The sequence below is a fragment of the Choloepus didactylus genome, chromosome 1 (assembly GCF_015220235.1).
Source record: "Choloepus didactylus isolate mChoDid1 chromosome 1, mChoDid1.pri, whole genome shotgun sequence".
Classification (NCBI taxonomy): domain Eukaryota; kingdom Metazoa; phylum Chordata; class Mammalia; order Pilosa; family Megalonychidae; genus Choloepus; species Choloepus didactylus.
The window spans coordinates 140915533-140935216 of record NC_051307.1 but is presented as its reverse complement, the minus strand read 5'-3'; the positions used below and the strand labels follow the sequence as shown (position 1 = coordinate 140935216).

General features: G+C 36.9%; 1 protein-coding gene across 2 annotated transcripts in view; it reads left to right on the top strand.

Moving 5' to 3' along the window:
- ARHGEF26 (Rho guanine nucleotide exchange factor 26) overlaps nt 1-19684 on the top strand; it is a 125328-nt gene that overhangs the window by 26972 nt on the left and 78672 nt on the right. For both annotated transcript variants that reach the window (XM_037842203.1, XM_037842194.1), the window contains 2 exons: nt 7532-7588; nt 10728-10888. In XM_037842203.1, the coding sequence (XP_037698131.1) occupies nt 7532-7588; nt 10728-10888 (218 nt within the window). The remainder of the gene's footprint in view (nt 1-7531; nt 7589-10727; nt 10889-19684) is intronic.

The window sequence follows — 19684 nt, the reverse complement described above, 5'->3', positions numbered from 1 at the left end:
GGAGTTGATTAAGGGATTGTGACTCTGTTTTTGTAATTCAAGGTAGACTTTTGTTCACTTGACCTAGAACTCTCCCGCTTATACAGATCAAACAAGAATCTAGTAGACTGCCCATCTATTTTACTTCTAGGTTCTCCATGATATACTAGCCAATGCCATAAGTATCTGTGAGTAAGATTATTTTGATTGCTTCTTTGAGCCTGCTGTCCATTATGGTAGGCACGACCACCTTCTCTTTGGTGACTAACTGCTGCCACATGGCTTCTGCCAACTTGGGATCCGATTATGCCCATTTAAGGATTCCAGCTCAGTGACAGCAGTTCCCACAGTAATATCTGACCTACAGAGAAGGGGAACGACAGAGCTCTTTCAGTGATGATGGAGCTAGTCTCACAAATGTATTCCTCACAGTCCTGGTAAAAGGTGTGTCCTCTGGACATTCCAGGGGTGTGTGATCAGGTCTTCCATGATAAATCCACTCTAACATTCCAATCTCTCTAAGCCTTTGAATCCCCTCTTCTGCATTATACCAGGGCAGTTCAGTCTGTTCCAACTTTATGTTCCTTCCACCATTATCCCACACCCTTAATATCCATTCCCATCCACATTCCCCTGATTTTTATCTATATAAATTGGAAACTCATGCGGTTCTTTTGAAGTATAGCATACTTCTCATGGGTCACATTTTGTACTCACCCTTTGAGGCCTGCTGGGACTTAAGTCTAGTTATTGGTCTTGAAGAAAAGAGTGGTGGTGGGGGTAGGTCATGAAAAGAATTAGAAGTATCCTTCAAGCGATTTACCTCAGGACATTCCATTGCAGTTTCCTCTAGTGAAACAGGATTAATCCCTCCAGACAGAGGAGTGAGGGCTGCTTCCTCAGATGAGGTGATTACAGATTTAGCTGGCACTGAAGGGTTAATCTCCTTAGGTGGAGGCTGGAGGGCAGGCTCCTCAGGGCAGACTGGAAGCGGGGAGGGGAGAGGGTGCTGTTTCCTCAGGGCAGATCACTATAGGTATATCCAGCAAAGACTCAGTAGAATTCAGGGTTCCGATGTCCTCACTGCCATTATTATCATATGTCCCCATCCCAAGTTTCAGGATCCCATTCTTTTCCAGTTGATGCCTTTACTTTAACAGCAGACACTGCAAGGTTGAGATTTTAGTTTACGTCATAAATCTGCTACTTGCACAATGAGACTCTGGGTCTGGTTTTCAGAAATCTCAAGTCTGCAGCCATGGGAAATAGGATTTTGTTTTAAGGCACACATAGAAACCTTTACATCTGTCATCCCTTTCTTTTATAACTTTATCCATCATATCTGTGAGCAACCATCCAACATCATTATACCTCTTAATACCACAAGACTCTGTTAAGGTGTCAAAAACACTGTCACTCAGAGCCTTGTTTCATACAAGAGTATGATTAGGAGAATCAAACGGTGATATTTTGCATATCTCCATTGCCAACTCATGCCATGGACTGTCAGTGCCATCTGGATTATTGGAAATTGAGTCATTAGTGCCTTTGAATCTAATCAGAGTAGAAAACCAATTGTAAAAGTCCATTTTAAGATTCTGCTTCTCAGGAACCAGTCCCGATACCAAGCTGTATTAGTTAGGGTTCTCTAGGGAAACAGAACCAATAAGACATATCTGTAAGTATAAGATTTTATAAAAGTGTCTCACTTGCAACTGTGGAGATGCATGAGTCCAAATTCTGTAGGGCAGGCAGCAAACTGGCAACTTTGATGAAGGTGTTCAATGAACTCAGGAAATGCTGGCTAGCTGAAGAAAAAAGGTTCTCTCTCTTTCTCCCTTAAAAGTCTTCAGCTGATTGGATTAAATCCAGCTGATTGAATTCGACTATATGCCCTTCTTTGATGTGATCAGTCACAGGTATAGTCAATTGATGATTTAATAAACCAGCCTTCTGGTTTATTAACCAAGCCACAAATGTCCTTGCAGTAATGATTAGGCCAATGCTTGCTTGACCAGACACTTGGACACCATCACTTGGCCAAATTGACACATGAACCTAACCATCACACCCCCACAACCCCTAGTTTCCCAGCTCCTGGTAACCTATAATCTATCTGTCTCTAGAAATTTGCTTCTTCTAGTTACTTTATACAAGTGAGCTCATACAATATTTGTTTCTTTATGTCTGACTTATTTCACTCAGTGTGATGTCTTCAGGGTTCCTCTATGCTGTGCATTGCATCAGAACTTCATTCCTTTTAAAAGCTGAATAATATTCCAATGTATGTACATACTACATTTTTGGAAACGGTTGCTTTCACCTTCTGGCTATTGTGAATAATGCTGCTATAAACATTGGTGTATGAGTATCTGCGTTAGTCCTTGCTTTCAGTTTTTTTGTTGTTGCTGCAAAACCAAGAAGTGGGATTGTGAGGTCATACAATACTTCTATTTTCAACTTCCGAAGGAACCACCAAACTGATTTCCACAGTAGCTGCACCATTTTACAAAGCCACCAGCAATGTATAAGGGTTCCTATTTCTTTTTTTTTTTTTTAATAATTGCCATTCTAGTGGGTGTAAAAGGTATCTCCTGGTTTTGATTTGCATTTTCCTGATGATTAGTGATAGTGAGGATCTTTTCATGTGCTTATTGTCCATTTGAATATCTTTGGAGAAATGTTTACTCAGGTCTTTTGCCCATTGTTTAATTGGGTTATTTGTCTTTTTGGTGTGGAATCATTTTTTTTTTAACCATAGGACTGCTGTCTTGGGCATTTTGGTTATACTCATTCCTTTTTAGTTAGTTACTCTGTTTTATTTAAATTAATTTTTATCCACTTCAGATGTTAAAGAGCCATTGCCATGTGCCTGTACTTTCTGTTTAGTCTAGACTCTGCCGTGGCTAGATTTGAACAGTTTTGTGAGTTGGTTAGATTATACAAAATCAAGAACCCCAAATTGAATCCAATTCTTAGTGTTGCTTTAAGCTACTTTTGCAGTTCTGTCTGTTGATGACATATTTAAATAAAAAGTTTAAATCAGTGGGGAATGAAAAAGTTCAAGCTAGGTCAAAGATGACCTTTGAAGAAGTGTTGCTTTGACTATCTGTGTGTTCCTATTTGTTATCAGCCCAAACTATGAATATGAAGTATAGTTTTGAAAAATAAAAAGGAACCTGTACAATTTTAATTTCCTTCATTTTATATAGCAAAATAGGGATCATAGGTTCTAGAAGTCAATAGATCGTGTTTTCTTTTCCAAAAATGGAAACAAGGGGAACTCTTGAACTATGATAAACTTCACAGTACTTTAGATTCTCTTAGCAAAAATGTAGAAACTGCAAAAAGCATGCAAATTTTAAAACAATAGGTATGAACAGGCTTTATATACACACATAGAACAAAAGCACGTCCACTGGGGGCAAGGGTGGGTGGAAAGTCTGTATCTTCAAGATATTTTTATTCAGGTTTACTGCTAAGGTCACTGTTTTTGAATTGGAACATTTTCAGACGTGTTTACTATTAAAAACTTTGCACACATTCTTTCCCCTGCCTGCCTTCCTTCCTTCCTTCTTCCCTCCGTCTCCCTCCTTTCTTCTTTCCTTTCTCCCTTTCTGTCTTCCTTCGCTCCTTTGGGCTTGTTTTGCTCCCGTGTTCTCGTTTTCCCCTTAATGTTCTCTTCCTTACTTTCAGCCAGTCATCTCAGGGCTGTCTTTTCAGATCGCTTTCTCTACCTCTCTGTCTGGTTTCGTCTCTCCACTCTCCTTAGTCTCTGAAGTCACCTCACCTGTCACCACCTTCTACCTCCAGACATCCCTGAGCTGTGCTATGCAATAGAGTTGAGTGTAGAAGGACTCAGGTAGACAAAATGATTTCTTCTGGCTCTGGAGGAAAAAGCTGGAGCCTGTCCTATACGGGGTGTGGAAGGGCTGGGGTAGGAGGACAGACAGTGGGAGGACAGGCCTGGGGCAGTGGCCAGGCAGCCTGCCATCAGGAGCTGGTGTGTCAACTTCCCAGAGCAAACTTGCAGGCATATGCTGCATTTCAGTTTGCTTAATCAAGATCCAAGGACGTTTTCTGGAATCTCTTTTTCCCTGTCACAGTAGTTTTGCATGGGCTGCTGGTTTCTTACCAGTCACTTTTTTGTTAAGGGAATATTTTATTGTTTGTAGTATTAGCATTAGTGAAAGCTGATAATCCTGTGCATTAATATTCTACCTTTTTCAAAACCACTTTCTCTTCCCCTTCAGATGAGCAACTACTTTACCTGTCAGGTTTTGTTTTCTTTTGTTTCTCTTTTTTGATAGGATGAAGGTTCTCTTAATCCCTGGGCAAACTTGTTGTGGTCTGTGTAGCTGGCTAAGCCCAGGTGTTTCATGGTCTTCCCCTTAAGATTTCCTGGTCTGATCTCCTTAGTAGTTTTGGATGGAGACGCCAGTGGAATGGAAATTCTTGGGGTGACCTCACTTACAGAGACTTTGGTGCCCATATGTTCGTCAGTCAGGACTTTGTGTCATGCAGGAACTCCTGTGAAATTCCTCCTCAGGGTTCCCTGAGTGGAGCAGCTCTGAATGGTTTTGTTCTTCCTGCCTGCCTCCTACCTTATTAAAATGTGTGAAGAAACCTTATTAGCCATGAATTCTTGCTGATAGGCTGACCCAGGGTCAGGCTGGCAGGTAAGACTAAGAACATTCCTGGATATGGGTGGGCCAGAAAAACACACAGAGAGTTGGTACAGACCTGGTATTAGAAGGGGTCTTAGAAATCATAACTAACACCTAGAAATGAGGTGTCTTGAAAGTCTAATCTCTTGGAGATCAAGGGGCCCCTAACCCACATATTATTGTCGTTAACAGTATGAGTCCTGGAGTTGGAGCAATGTGGGTGCCAGCCTTACTACGTTATTTGTTTTGCTGTGTGATGTTGGCTGCTCGGCCTCCTTTTTGATCCCCAAATGGGGATAAGATTAGTGTGAACCTTGTTTTTATGAGGATTCAATGGGAAGAGGGGTATAAAATGTTTAGCACATTAAATGGTACACAGTAAATGTTCAGTAAATGATTGCTCATTTAGGGCTCTTTTATTCTTCTCCACTGATTCCTAGCTTGTTCCAAAAACCAAAAAGAAAACAAAAACAAAAACAAAAAACACACACACAAACAACAAAAAACCAAATTAAAGACAGTAAAGTGTAATTGACATAATATCTGTGACAGCACAAAAATGTAGAGAGAACTGTGCACCAGCATCACAGCCCTGGGGATTCATGAAAACTTTCCAAGGATGGACAGGAATAGGTTTAAGGATATCATTTACAGATCCTCAACTTCTGAGTATTCTCTTTTTTAAAACTGAGACTGCATCTGCCTTTAAAATGTTATGCCAGTTCTTCTTTCCCACCTCCCCCTGCACAATGCCTTTTTCTCTCTTACCCATCTTAAACCTTACTATGATGCCTTGTCCTGAGATGTAAAACCACTGGGGCACCAGATGGGCCCAAATTGAAATATTAGTGTCAGTGAAGCCTCCAAGACACCATAAGCCCCTCATCTCATTTAAGAGATGCATTCTCAATACAGTTTACTTCTAGAGTTAATACCTTAAAGTTGTAAGTAATTGTGTTGTTTTGATCACAGTTTTATTAATGATATTTGTAGTGATTCTACAATCCAGAAGAGTCTTTTATATATTAGAGTTCAGCGGTCACAGGAAATTGAAAAAAAAAAATTACAAGTTTAAAAACATATTTGTGTGTCAAACTATGCCAAAGTGATCAATAAAAGACTGCAGGGCATAGAATTATATTACGTTAGAATAATGTCAGAGGACAGGGAGATTAATATAGAAATATGATTTCAAAGAGAAAGAATGATTGCTGACTGTTAAGGAAAACTTATTCATTTATTTATAAAGAAATGATGCTGGTTATCAAATCATTATGATTTTTATAAATTCCACTGAATTCATTTAAGAGTATAGTAACACTCATTTAAAAATGCCGTTGCTTATAATTACCAGGAAAATATATCTTTTGAATTTCTTAAACTTTTGAAGATGACATTTTAGATGTCAACTTAAACATTCTTTTAGGGAGTATGTAGCAAAACAGTTTGAGGACCTTTACTGTATTCTGTTGTTTTCTCCATGAGGGAGTGCACTCTCCTTTCGTACTGTTCTTCCTTCTGTTGAGTGAAGGACTTAACTGGCTAGTATTTTATGTATGTCTTACCTTTCACTAGTTTAATCTTTGAGCCACAGGAATGTCTTTCAGGTGCCAGGCTCAGTGCCAGGTGTACCAGAGAGACTCTGTCTTATTTCCAGGCTGCTGTGACAAATACCATGCAGTGGGTTGGCTTAATCAGCGGGAATTGATTGTCCCACTCTTTCCGAGGCAGAAAGGCTTGCTCCCCGCTGGGTCGGTAGCATCCTAGCTAGTGGCCATCTTGGATTCCTTGGCTTTGCCATCACAGGGTGATGTCCTGTCCTTTCTCTTCCAGGTTCTGTTGCCTTCCAGCTTCTGGCTCCTCCCTGTGGCTTTCTCTTTTTAAGACCTTCAGTAATAGGGTTAAGACCATCCTGATTCAGTGGAGCACACCATAACTAAAAATAACATTGTCCAAAGGAATGTTATTAAGATTAACAGCATGTTTTTTCCGGGGTACACAACTCAGTCACCCCTAGACACCCAGGCCTGCCTTCATGGAGTTCATAGTTCAGCCTCCACTCTTTGGTTTAGAAAATGAATTATGATGATGGAAACTGAATCAGATAAAATTGTGTAGCAATTGAGATAGGGATTGTGGTGGTTCAGCTAAATACATAACTACGTTCCCCCAGGTAGGGTACTGACGCTCATGTGAGTACTGTTGCTTCTTAAAAGAATATCGCATAAAGAAATAACTGAAATTATGGAACTGTAACCCATAACATTCTTTGAAGTTTAGTCTCTAACTACTTGTTAAATCGTACTTTGAAAATTATCACTTTTCTGTATGTATATTTCACAATAAAAAATATTTTAAAAATGAATATCAGATTAACATCTTCATTTGTCAAATATAAATCTACTGAAACGACTGCTGAAATTTGGGGAGACTTTCTTTTCTTGTTTGGTTGAATTTTCATAAAGAGCATTGGTATTCCATGGAATCTTTATTGTGACAAAATACTTTTTCAGTGTTTGAGTCTGAACAGCAAACTGTCAGAGCAGTGGGTTCATTTTCTTTACTAGCATATTTCTTCATTTATGATTTAGGATATTAATTTGATAAGTATTTGAGGAACATCCAGAACTAAGAAGAGAGCAGAATAACTGAACCTGACAGGGTTATGTTCTAGACACTTTCAGTTCTTTAATGTTGAACTGTGCTCATCTATTAATGCGATTACATATCATTGTGGATTCTGAGGATTAAAAAGTATAATGTGCTGAGTTCCCATTTTGCATAATTTCTCTTAATGCATTTTTGAAGGGTACAGAGTTATGCCTTGTATAGTAAAGAAATTGTTAAAGTAAATGTGTTTGACTTTATTTTGCTTTTTCCCCTAGGTGAAAAGAAATGGATTATCTCAGACCATTACTCAAGAGGAAAGAAAACGGCAGGAGGTATGTTCTCTACCAGGCAGAATCTTTAGAGCTGTAAAGTGTGGGTTCTTGTGCTTTTGTGCTTTCACCTACTGTGTGCAGTTGTTCAGTGTTGTTCTTTGAAAACATATGTATTTTGTTCTTTTTACAAAAGCAATGATTGTTGCTAAATAAAAAATTAGAGCTACAGATAAGCCCCCCGGAAAAGAAAACTTTTAAATGTCCCAACATTGTTTTAAATTAGAAAACAAAAAGCGGTTGGTCCAGGTATTTAACCAGAGGAAATACGTTGAAAAATGAAACAGACATTAGATTTTGGAACTGAACAAGGATGTTATTGGAAAAACTGGTGACATCTGAATAGTTTGGTTTAGTAAATAGTATGATACCAATGTTAATTTCTTTAGTTTTGAGAAAGGTATACCCTGGTTATATACAAGTTAACATTAGGGGAAGCTGGATGATGAATATATGAGCACTCTTAACTCTTTACAGGTTTTCTGTAAATCTAAAATTATTCCAAAATAAAAAGTTTATTTAAAAAATAAAATAGATAAAAATAATGCTTTACAACTCAAAGTTCAAATTAATGCAATCTAAGAAACTTGCTCTTGTAATAACAAAGCACTTCCCTTCTGTATTATGCATATTAGTATATTTTTTAATAAGAACTTGCAAATGCAAATATACATAAATTAATTTCAAAAAGGACCAGAGGTATTGTTTTCTTATTTCATTGGCATGGAATAAAGTAAAAATATCCGGGCACATTATAAAGGTAACATTTTTTTAAGTTAAAAAATAAAATATTTTAGGTTGTATGTTACTAGAATAAAAATTTAAAAAAAACAACAAAACGACTGTACAACACAGCGAACTGTAGTATAATTATAAAAATCTTCTTTTACGAATTGCAACAAATGTACCACACTAAGGCAAGGTGTTAACAATAGGGTGATATACAGGAAGTCTGTGTTTTATGCATGGTTTTCCTTTAAACTTAAAACTTCTTTAATTAAAAAAAAGTACAGAATACCTGTATATCCACCACTCAGAATTAACAAATGTATTATATTTACAAATTTTTTCTTTTTTTTAAGTAAAGGAAGTAAACATTTTTGATATTCCTACATTCTCCTCAGTCCCGTTCTCTTCCCGTCCTCCCCAGAGGCAACTATAATCTGTGTTTTTAAATCATGTATCACATATATATACACATGTACTCTAAAATGTGGGTAAATTTTACAATTCTGTACATATTTTTATGTTACTTGCTTTTAACATTGAACCTTGTTTTTGATCATTATCTATGTTAATACAATAAATATGGATCATTCTTTCAAACTACTACATATTATTCCATTATATGAATAACACATTTTTTAAAATCCATCCTTCTAATGATGGAAAATTAGTATGTACCTTTCTTTTCTCCATTATTATCACAGTGTAAACAGTGTTTCCCTCTCCTTGTAGACAAATGCAAGAGCTTCTCGAGGGCCCTTATCCAATTTGGAATGTTTCTGTTCTTTCAAAACTTTTACATTTGAACCTCTTCCATTTCCCTTGATTTTTAAAAAATGTATATTCAGATTTGTGATATCAAAAAGTAATGACAACAAATCTAACTTTATTTTTTTCTCTCTATTATTCCTATTTATCTAACCTGACTTGCTTTTAAGCAGTCAATGGCTCTATTACAGAATACTTTAACAAATATTATATTAAACCTCCTTTGCTACTTATTCATCCTTCATGTGCTCTATTCTATATAGTTCATCACATCTTTTTGTCTCAGTGTTAGTATTTAAGGTTTAATACAAAAGGCCTTTCCTTTTGAAAATATTTTAAGTCACTGCAAGGCACCACACCCATCAACAGTTTTCTTTTATTCTCATTATTTTTCTGGAGGATAATTGTATTGATTGAATAGACCCACACAAGGTACAGATTGTGAGACTCTTTACCGTCTCACCTTTTACTCTTCAGACCCATTACTCCCTTGATTCCCTGTAGCACAGCTGGAGCTAGACCAGCACATTTAAGTATGACTTCCTAAAGAGTTTTGAATGCTAAAAAAGGAGTTGAACACCGAGACTAGCACCACTAACCCAGCTACAAAATCCAACCCATCCCTCAGTGGCCGGGAGTCTGCCTGCCCCGCTGCCCGCTCGGGCTCTGCCACACTGCAGGGAATTATGGGAAGAACCCTGGGCACCTTTGGGTCTAGGGCTGGAAGGGGAGGAGCCCCGGAAGCAGTGTCAGTAAAGAGGTCTCCAGGAAGGATGTGAAGCTCAGGCCTGCAAGGATGTTCACCACCCCTCCCTGCGCTGCCATTCTTGGAGGATCTGAGTTTGATTTTGTCTAGGAGCTAGATGGATTTCTTACACAGGGCATTGGCATGTTTTCACATACGTGGGTTGGCATTTCATCATTAACAAATGCTTATCAGGAAAACCCCTGTGTGCCTGACACCAAGAGTTTCAGCAGAGGGTCCTTCATTCCTTCTTGAGATACTGAAGAGAGCAGAGGGGGTGGCTTGTTGAATGGATGGAATTACTTTGAATTGTATGAGTTATATAAAAGAATTCCTGTGGCAGGTAAGAACCTTTTGAGAGTGTATACAATCGTGGTCTCTCAATATAGCAAGAATGTTTGCTGTTACTGACCACAAATTAGTTGGATTAGAACATAAAGATAAACAACATACATGAGAGGGGAATGAAGGGATGCATTTGAGAGAAATTTTCTCTAAATGCTAAGTGGTGGCCATAAATCTTTGTCAAGAAGCATGCTTGGAAAGCAGGGCTGGAAGAGATGACCCAAAGGCTAATTAATGTCACCCTTAGATTTTATGACATGCCCTTGCTTCCTTCCGTAGATTCTACCCCTTGGCAGAGGCATGACCTCAGGATGCAATCTGGAGTCATCCAAATGCTTTCACTTTCTCATATATACATTACAGGCAGTGACTCTATTCCTCAAGATTTATATATAATAAATGTCCATTTTATAAAGACAGTAGCTTGGTAATACTGTTTTCTTAATGCTTTCTTTTTGTACTTTTCAAGATATGTCATTCATATAGCAGAATTATGAGAACTATATTTAGTTCTTTAATTAAGAGGATTAACAATACATTTATTTTCCTTCTTACCAGGCTATCTTTGAAGTCATATCCTCTGAACATTCATATTTACTCAGCTTAGAGATCTTGATATGCATGTTTAAAAATTCTAAAGAACTGAGTGACACGATGACCAAAACAGAGAATCACCATCTTTTCTCCAATATTAACGATGTCTGTGAGGCAAGCAAAAAGTAAGTTCACTTCAGTTTGCCTTTGATTGTGCCAAGACATTGCTTGCTAATAAATACCTGTGTTGTCTCAAGAAGAAGGAATTTAGGGCAATAAGATCTCTTGTTCATTTAGTTGGTTTTGTCTTCATTCCTTGAAATCGTTTTTAAGATATGTTTCAAGTTGGTGTGTAGGCAGATGCTAAGTGTGCAATTGTCACAGACAGTTTTATCTAAGATCTCTTTATTTTTTCTCCTTCCCCCATTTCTTCTCACTTTTCCCTTTATTCTTCCTTTTAAATTGTGACAACAGTTTACCAGTGTTTTGGGATATTTAGCTGAGGGGGAAATAGTAACCCACACATCTGCCATACAAATACATATGTACGTTTTAATAGTCTTGTCTTTGTTCCTATATGTAAATATTATTTTTAGCATGCAATCAAGATAAACATAAAAATTTCTGTGTTTTTTTTCTCTATTTCACATTCTGTGAGCACAATTACAAAAGTCTTCATGATTATATTTAATGACTGCAGGCAGCTCAGTTCACGTATCAGAGGTGAATTCTCGTACATTTTTGAGTGAACTACAGAGCCTATACTAGATACCAGAGGTGCTAGACTGAACCATATGCAGTTGCCATTTCATTAGGTCAAAATGGATATTGGCAATTTTATATGGTTTACCATATAAAGATTTACCCATATAACTAATGAAGCTTGAGCTTCTAGGCTCATCACCTTTTAAATATTTGCTTTTGTGTCTAATTTTTTTCTTAAAGAAGTCCAACATATTTTAAAAGGTTCAGTGTCCACAAAACCTAGATCTGGCCCTGGGGTGATTATTCTTTATGAATATGGATATTGTTCTTTTGTCACTTCAGAGTCAGAGCCAAGTAGACAGTGATGTGATAACACTTTCACGCCTGCTGGCTCCACCACAGTGTTGCAGGTAGATTTTCTTTTTTTAACTGTGAAGTCGAACATCCACGGTAACATAGTTTAATGTATGGGTTGGTACTACTTCAGAAGGGTCGAATTCATGGTCAGATCACTGAGATCTCTGAAAATTTCTTGATAATTACACAATTTCAGAAGTCAGATTCTACTAGAAGAAAAGACCCTGGAAATCCTTTTATTGACATGGATACTGTAGTGGGTTGAATGGAGGCCTCCAAAAAGATACATCCCCATTCCCTGCCTAATACTTGGGCCCTGAGAATGTGACCTATTTTGGAGAAAGATTCTTTACAGATGTAATTAAGTTAAAGATTTTGAGATGATAAGATCATCCCAGCCAACTCAGGTAGACCCTAAATCCAATCACAAGTGTTCTTATAAGACACAGAAGAGAAAAAGACGGACACAAGAGGAGAAGACCATGTGATGATGAGGCAGAGATTGGAGTGATGCAGCCACAAAAAAAAATGTCTCAAGCCAACGGAAGATGGAAGAGGCAAAGAAAAATCCTCCCCTAAACCCTCCAGAGAGAGTATGGCCCTACCAACATCTTGATTTCAGACTTCTGGTCTCCAGCACTGTGAGAGAATAAGTTATTGTTATTTTGAGTCAGTCAGTTTGTGGTAATTTGTAGCAGCAAAAGGAAACTAATAGGTGCTTAAAAATACATGTTAGGAGGTCCCTCTGAGCCTCAGGAAAGTGGGCCTGTGGTATCTGGGTGATGGCATGCATGAAGGCTTGGAAGTCCTTTCACAAGGACTTTTGACGCTGGGTTCTTACTTGTTTTCAGCCCGTTGGTCTTTTTGGTGCAAGAAATGAAAATCTCTTTTCTCCCTTCAGTGAAGAGGTCAAAACAAGAGTCTTTGATGGTGTTTCACTGTTTGAAAGGTACTCGGATTTCAAAATGCATCTCTTTCATTTTAACTTGTATCTGGATTGAACTACAAAAACAAGGCTCCATGTTAGCTGCCTCCCTATAAAGAACTATTATTGTTTTGATAACTATAAATGTAAAATGACTTAAAACCAAAATCACAGTTCTACTTAGAACATGTTTTCTGGAAACCACAATTGAATGTATTTATTCATCTACAGAATTGCATTTTACATCATGTAGCCATTGACAGCCTCTCGCCCCATATAAATGACTCCAGAGAACGCTATTAATAAATTCTGGTAAGGAAAATGTTCGGAGATGGATTGTGGTGATGAACACGTAACTATGTTATCATACTGTGGACAGTGGATTGTATATCATGGATGATTGTATGGTGTGTGAATGTATTTCAATAAAACTGAATTTAATAAAAAAATAAATAAATAAATAAATAAATTCTGGTTGTTGAGTAGCAACAGTTCTTGAACAGAGGACCCTTCTGGGTCCTTGAAGTCTTTTGGGCCTTGACAGTGTTGGTCATTTGTCAGTGTGGTAACGAAAGAGCCCAGGCTTTGGCATGAGACAGATCTGGGCTCTGACAGTCACTTCTCCTTTTGGTAGTTGATTAATCTTGAGCAGATCGTGAAATCTTGAGCAGATCCCCTGCTCTGTTTCTTATCTATAAAATGGGGACAAAGATAGCACTTAGCTCACAGAGTGGTTGGAAGAATCAGATGAAGTGATTCAGTGTTTCCTCAAATGTGTTGCCCAGCAGATCACTTTTGATGATGGACCACTGAGTTGCCTGGTAAGAAGCTCAATCCTCTTCAGTTTTAAGTCACTCCTGAACAAATCAAATAGAGAGTCTTGATTTAGTGCTAGTCTGTGTTTCATGCCTCTTTTAGGAAAGTACTCACCTTAGGGTTAAACCTGCCATAGGCAGTAAGTATCTGAATGGAATTTAATATTTTCATTATATTTCAAGTTTTTTTGTTTTACTCTTTGCCACAAAAACTTTGAAACATACAAAAAAGTAAATAAAATAGTATAATGAATTTCCATACACTCAAAACATATTTAACAATCATTAACATTTTTTCCAAATCTGATTATCTATTTTTTTGGCTTAAATATTTCAAAGTATATAAATAAGACCTTTTACTTGTAAATACTTCATTATTCAGCTCTAAAAAATAGAGACATTTCCTTAACAGAACCACAGTGTCATGTTCATTCCTATCATTGTTTCATTGTTTTATTCTGTCTGTTTCTGTATAAGTAATAGATTTACATGATTCAAAATTCCGAAGATACAAAAGTAAAAGTAAAAATGCCCTTCATATTACCATCTCCTGGCCATCTGAGAGGCAGCCAAAGTTAACATTTTCTTTTTTGTGTATCTTTTTAGAAATAGTTTATGACTAGGTAAGAAAATTATATTTATATTTTTTTCCTTTAATAAACTTAACTGGTAACATGCTATAAATACTGTTCTGCCCTTTACTTTTTTCACCTATCTTGGAGGTCATTCTATACCAGTACGTAAAAGGTTTCCACCGATCATTTTTATACCTGCTCTTTGCAAATTATTTGTTGAAGGGACCAGGCCTTTTGTTCTGTAGCATTTCCAGGAGGCAAATAATGTCTGGTTGGTGCTCAATACCAGACCCATTAATTCATTAAGGACTGCAAAATGGTGATACTCTAATTTATCATTCTTTATTCACTTATTAGCCAGATCTATTAATGTACCTGGTGGTAAAGTGCAGGTGTTTTATCTATTAATGTTCAAATCATCCCATCTTTGATTTTAACAATCTTTGATGGTTTCCTTGCTTTGTGGTATATTTAGAAGAGAGGTCAGAGGACCATCTTTTACAGTACCTGCCTCAGTCCTGGAATCAGCTATTTCCCCAAAAAGCCTGGTGTTTTTTAATGTGAAGTGGTATTTTAAGACCACAGTGTGGCAGCTAGAGGTTCTCGTTGCCACAAAGTTGGTCATTGGTTTTAGGCGTTTCAGAAAATAGCCAGAAAGAAATATATATGTAAAACATTTACATGGATCCAAATTCAAATCTACAAATAAGGCATATTCAAGGAAGCCTAACTTCTGTCCCTGTGCCCTCTACTCTTTTCCCTCCCTTGCTTCAGGCTCTTCACTGTTGGCTATAGAGGGTTTGCCTCTCATTAATGCCTTCTTGTTACCCTTGGTGTGTCATGGGCTGACCACTGTTTGCTATCCAACCTTCTTAAAAAGGTGTATGTGGGGAGGTAGCCAGAAGCCTACTTGTCTTGCCCATCCTCCCTCTTCTCGCGGAGGGATGATTTTTTCATGAGATGATTGGTTAAATCCTTTTCAAGCAGTACCAGGATGGCTTTGGGTCACTACCAGGGCAGGGCCTTTGACCTCCCAACTCTGAACCCCCTTGCGTCTTAACTGAGCTACTTCTCTCTCACTCACATACCTGGTTTCTCCCTGAATTCATGATCTTCCTCAGAAATATCCTAAAAGTGTGACTTTTTTTGTTTACTCCAAAAGCGTTCCGATAGGCTTGGCTCTTTATAAATACATACAAAACAAACTTCTATTCAAAAAAGGGAGCATTAGATATATTCTTTCCTTTAGAAATGAATAGGCTCATTTCATAACTAAAGACCACAGTAATAAATGTTTTGCATATTTCCTTTCATCATCATCATCATCATTTTTATTATTATTATTAGTTCTTGCCCACAAATCTATGTGCATTTAAGGTAATTTATAGAAAATTGATGTATTAATAGGAAAAATCTATCCTATAATTGTTATTATTTCACATGAATTTGCAAGAGAATATGATCTAACTCCATTTGTTTTTGAGTTTAAGATTTATCAGTATTAAAAGACTGGAGCCATCAGGAAAGAAAATTGTCTTTTTTTAGAAGACTGATTATTAACCCTACTTCTGTGTTTAGAAACTCATAGTCCCAAGGTCTTAACCTAAGGGCTTCTGTGTTAAAAAGAATTCTGCAGAGTGAAAATTAGATAAGACTTTGTTTTGATGTCTTTATAAAATATGTTTTTATCCCCAATTCTGAGTTTTCATTCTAAAGATCTATGTTATGCTAACTTAATATTTCATTTGATTTTTTTCAATAACAAAAATACTAAAAATTTGTGGCCTATAAAAGTAATGCTGTTAAAGAACTTAGCAAGTTGTTATATTTTACCCATTACAAAATTGAAACATTGGTATCTCTTTGGAAAGCCATTTAAAGATTAAACTATGCTTGTTTTCAGTTTCTGCAGAGTAAAATAAAAATATCCATCAATGGGCTTTTGTGTCCTCAGGAGCTGAATTTGTTCCCAACATGTAAGTTGCTGTTGCCACGTTCCCCAGTTTCTGCTTTATGTAGCAGAGTAAATTTCAATAATAGTAAACATATGAAATGGTACTCACCCAGCACTTGCTTCTCCAGTAGGTTTTTTCCCTAATTTTAATTGGATTATATTAAAATTGAAATCTCATGGGGCATTAAATAATTGTTTCAAATGCAAGTGCTTTACGTTTTTTAATGAAATGAGTTCATATTACATATTATTTGGAACTTGATAAACAGATGGCACAGTGTAACTATTATAGGAATCTGAGAGTTTAACCCTAAATGGGTGGTGAGGAAAGCCAAGACAACCAGATTAAAACCCCTGACCCTCTGAAAGGTGCAAGAATTGATGATAAAGTTTGGGTAAAGGTGTGACTGAAAACAGGAGTTTTGAGAAGTAGTGAGACCCCAGATCCTCTCTTCCCGTGTCGCTCTACACAGCAGGGTGACACCCCTTCTCACCCCAGCAGCAGGATAAAATAGAAGGACTCTGGACTGGGAGACCAGCCACGTGAGGAAGGGACTGCTTGTACAGGAAACCAGGGCACATGAGAGTCAACTCCTGATGCCTTCTGTTCCCATGTCCTTTCTGAACACTGGTAACCGGGTGCTTTTGTGTACCCTTGGCTCTTTTTTGTCAAGTGGTGATTGACATAGACTTTAATTTTCAACAGTATTATGTATGTTCAAATTCATTATTATCATTATTTTTAAGTTTTGCAGTAATCATCATATCAAAGATTATAGCACAAATATTTAAGCCTCACTCTTTCAAAAAATACATCCTTTTTAGTAACATGTTAGGCAAGTACTTATTAACTCCAAGTCTTAGTTTCTCTGTCTAGTGGAGATGATACTCATCTCTACCTCATAGGGTTTGTTAATGAGAATCCAGTGTGATAATACATGTAAAATTTTAGCACAATGTTAGGTAAGTTCTCAAATAGCTATTTTTTTTTGTTGGAGTTATTTTTATAACTGTTTCTTTAATGTTTATCATCTGTCTGTCATTCTAAAGTGTCTCTGGATTTGTATTTATTGACTTCTGTTATATTCTCTATATATTTGCTTCTGTCAGCACTGGTCTAGGACTATGTAAAAGAACAGGATTTGTTTTACTTCAGACTTATCACAGTGGTATGCCCGAGTTTATTTTTAAAGATGGTTGTGCTGTAGTGTTACAGCATTTTAGCAATCATTGTCTTCATTTTGACATTGAATGAGGCCAAAACAAATTGATTCCTTTAAGTCGTGAAGCATATTACTTGTGGCTTAGGTTAGGGCTAAAATCTGAGCTGTTTGCTTCCAATTTGCCTGGTGTTTTCCTTGTGAGTAGAAGATTCTTTGGACCAGTGCTTCAAAACAGGCCCTGACATGTTCCAGCTGCCAATGAGTCCATTTTCTTGGTTATTTTTTGCAGACATTTGGGCCTACTACATGCATTTTTGCCTTTTGGCATTGCCTTTGTAAGCAGCAAGCATATTTAAACTTGGATAATGATCCTGTTGGGACAGACTAAAGTCGTTACCAAGCCTATAGTCGTTAGCTGTTATCAATCTTAAACTGGGGGAGAACTTTGTGGAAAAAGAAACAATGAATGAGGTTTAGTTGCATATTTCATCTGTGTTGCATTTACAGCTGTGGGTTTTTGATCCATTTACATGGGTTTTTGACTTTGCCAATTGTGAATAAAACAAGCCCGACCACACAGTTTTTCTGGCTGATGGAAAAGATTTTAATGTAAATTTTGTGACCTAGCCAAGTTAAATTTAGCACTTGATTCAAGCACAAGGAAGATGGTTATGAAATTAAGTTTCAAAAGCAAACTCTTTTAAGCTTTCTGATTGCTTGTTTATCATGGAATGTTGCTTTTAATTGCTTTACATTAATTATTACCATCTGGGTTTCAACTTTGTATTTTTCCAAACACTTTTCTTGCTTTGTCTGCTTTATTCCTTTATAGCACCCTGTCATCTCCCTTTTGCAGGTAAAAGAGTGGAGGCCCAAGTTAATTATGTGAATTTGCCTTAGGTCATTTACTTAAATGGAATTGAAATTACTGAGTGTTTGAATTTTTCGGAATGTGCTTCCTTAGGCATGTACATATATGTTAAAAATATACATATATTTTAAGTCCAGCTAAGGGTTCATTCCAAACTAAATTTCAGTTTAGGCCTCTGCTAGAGATTACTTATCAGGACAATTATTAGGATTCAGTCTTTTTGGTGTACATCTCATCCCATGTACCTTGTCAGAAAGTCATTGGATTCTGTATCTGATATTTGAACGTCTTTGACCTCTTTGAATGAGGAGCTCTTAAAAGCCAAGAGCATATCTCATTCTCTCTCTTCTCCCCTCCTCCCCCTTCTCTGACAAAGCTCCTTAGCACATCAAAGACACCATTATCTGGTCATTTCCTAGTACTTTGTTCCCTACCAAGAAATGTCCTCCAGTATCTTTATCATAGGCAGTCTTTGAATGTATCTTCATGGTTGCAGTGTTGCAGTATTCTCTACAAACAGGCTTATTGTCTATAAAAAATATTCTATGGTTCATATGATACCAGATGCCCTCATGTTCACTAATAAAATTAAAAAGACATTCAAATAACATTAAACTCCTTGAACTACTTTTACAGTGATACGAGGAAGAAAAGAAAATGTGTGTTTGGAAAGTGCTGACTAAATTCGCATTGTAGTTTTCAGCTTCTCGGTCTGAAAAATCTCGTGCTGCCAAAATAAATTGTTTGTAGAAAATGAGTTTTCAGGTCCTTCTTAGGACTTAAATGAAAGAATTCTTTATCCCTTAGGTGGTAGTGTAAATAGTAACCCCAAAGCAAAATATTGTAATTTTTTAAAATTTCGAGAGTGTAGAAAGCTGTGAAAACATGACTTTCTTAAAAAAATTCTGAAATCACTTTCTTTGTGCCATGAAGACTGGTGAATGCTATTTTAAATACTGATTCATTCTATCACTACCATATTTTGAGTCTAATTGTTTTTGAGAATGTAGATTAAATTATACGAATCTTGTGATTTTTAGATTTTGAAGGTATATTTATAGAAAAATTTCTTGAGGAAAATGTGTATATCGTGAATGGTATTTGTTAAGGAACTTAGATACTTTATCTATAGAGTGTTTTCTTTGGATTTCAAAAAGGTTTCGGGAAATGATTTGAACTTGGGAAAAAATTTGGTGGAAAGGTTCCATAGAAATGTCAAGATTGGCTAAGATTGACCTTGTCACTTGTGGGGGATTCAAACAAAGATCCCTTTGTAACAAGAAAAACTGTCTCTGTATCGGGAGTTCATTGGAATTTCTTTTCTAGCAGAGAAGAGTGATATGAACAACGAAGAACAGGGTACAATAGGCGTGTTTGTGTTTATCTGCTGAAGTCGTCCTGCCATGTAACTCCTACATCTTATTCTTTTGCATCTTTGTGTATTTGATGCATACCACTTAGTTGTACATATCTATGTATGTATGAAAATATCTTTGAAAAGTCTGCTAAGGGTAAGATAATTTCCAGGACATCCTTAATAACCATTCTCACAAGTTGAAATTTTACTTGAGTACATTCTTTTGCACTGGTGACAAAGAGGACAGAAATGATTTAGT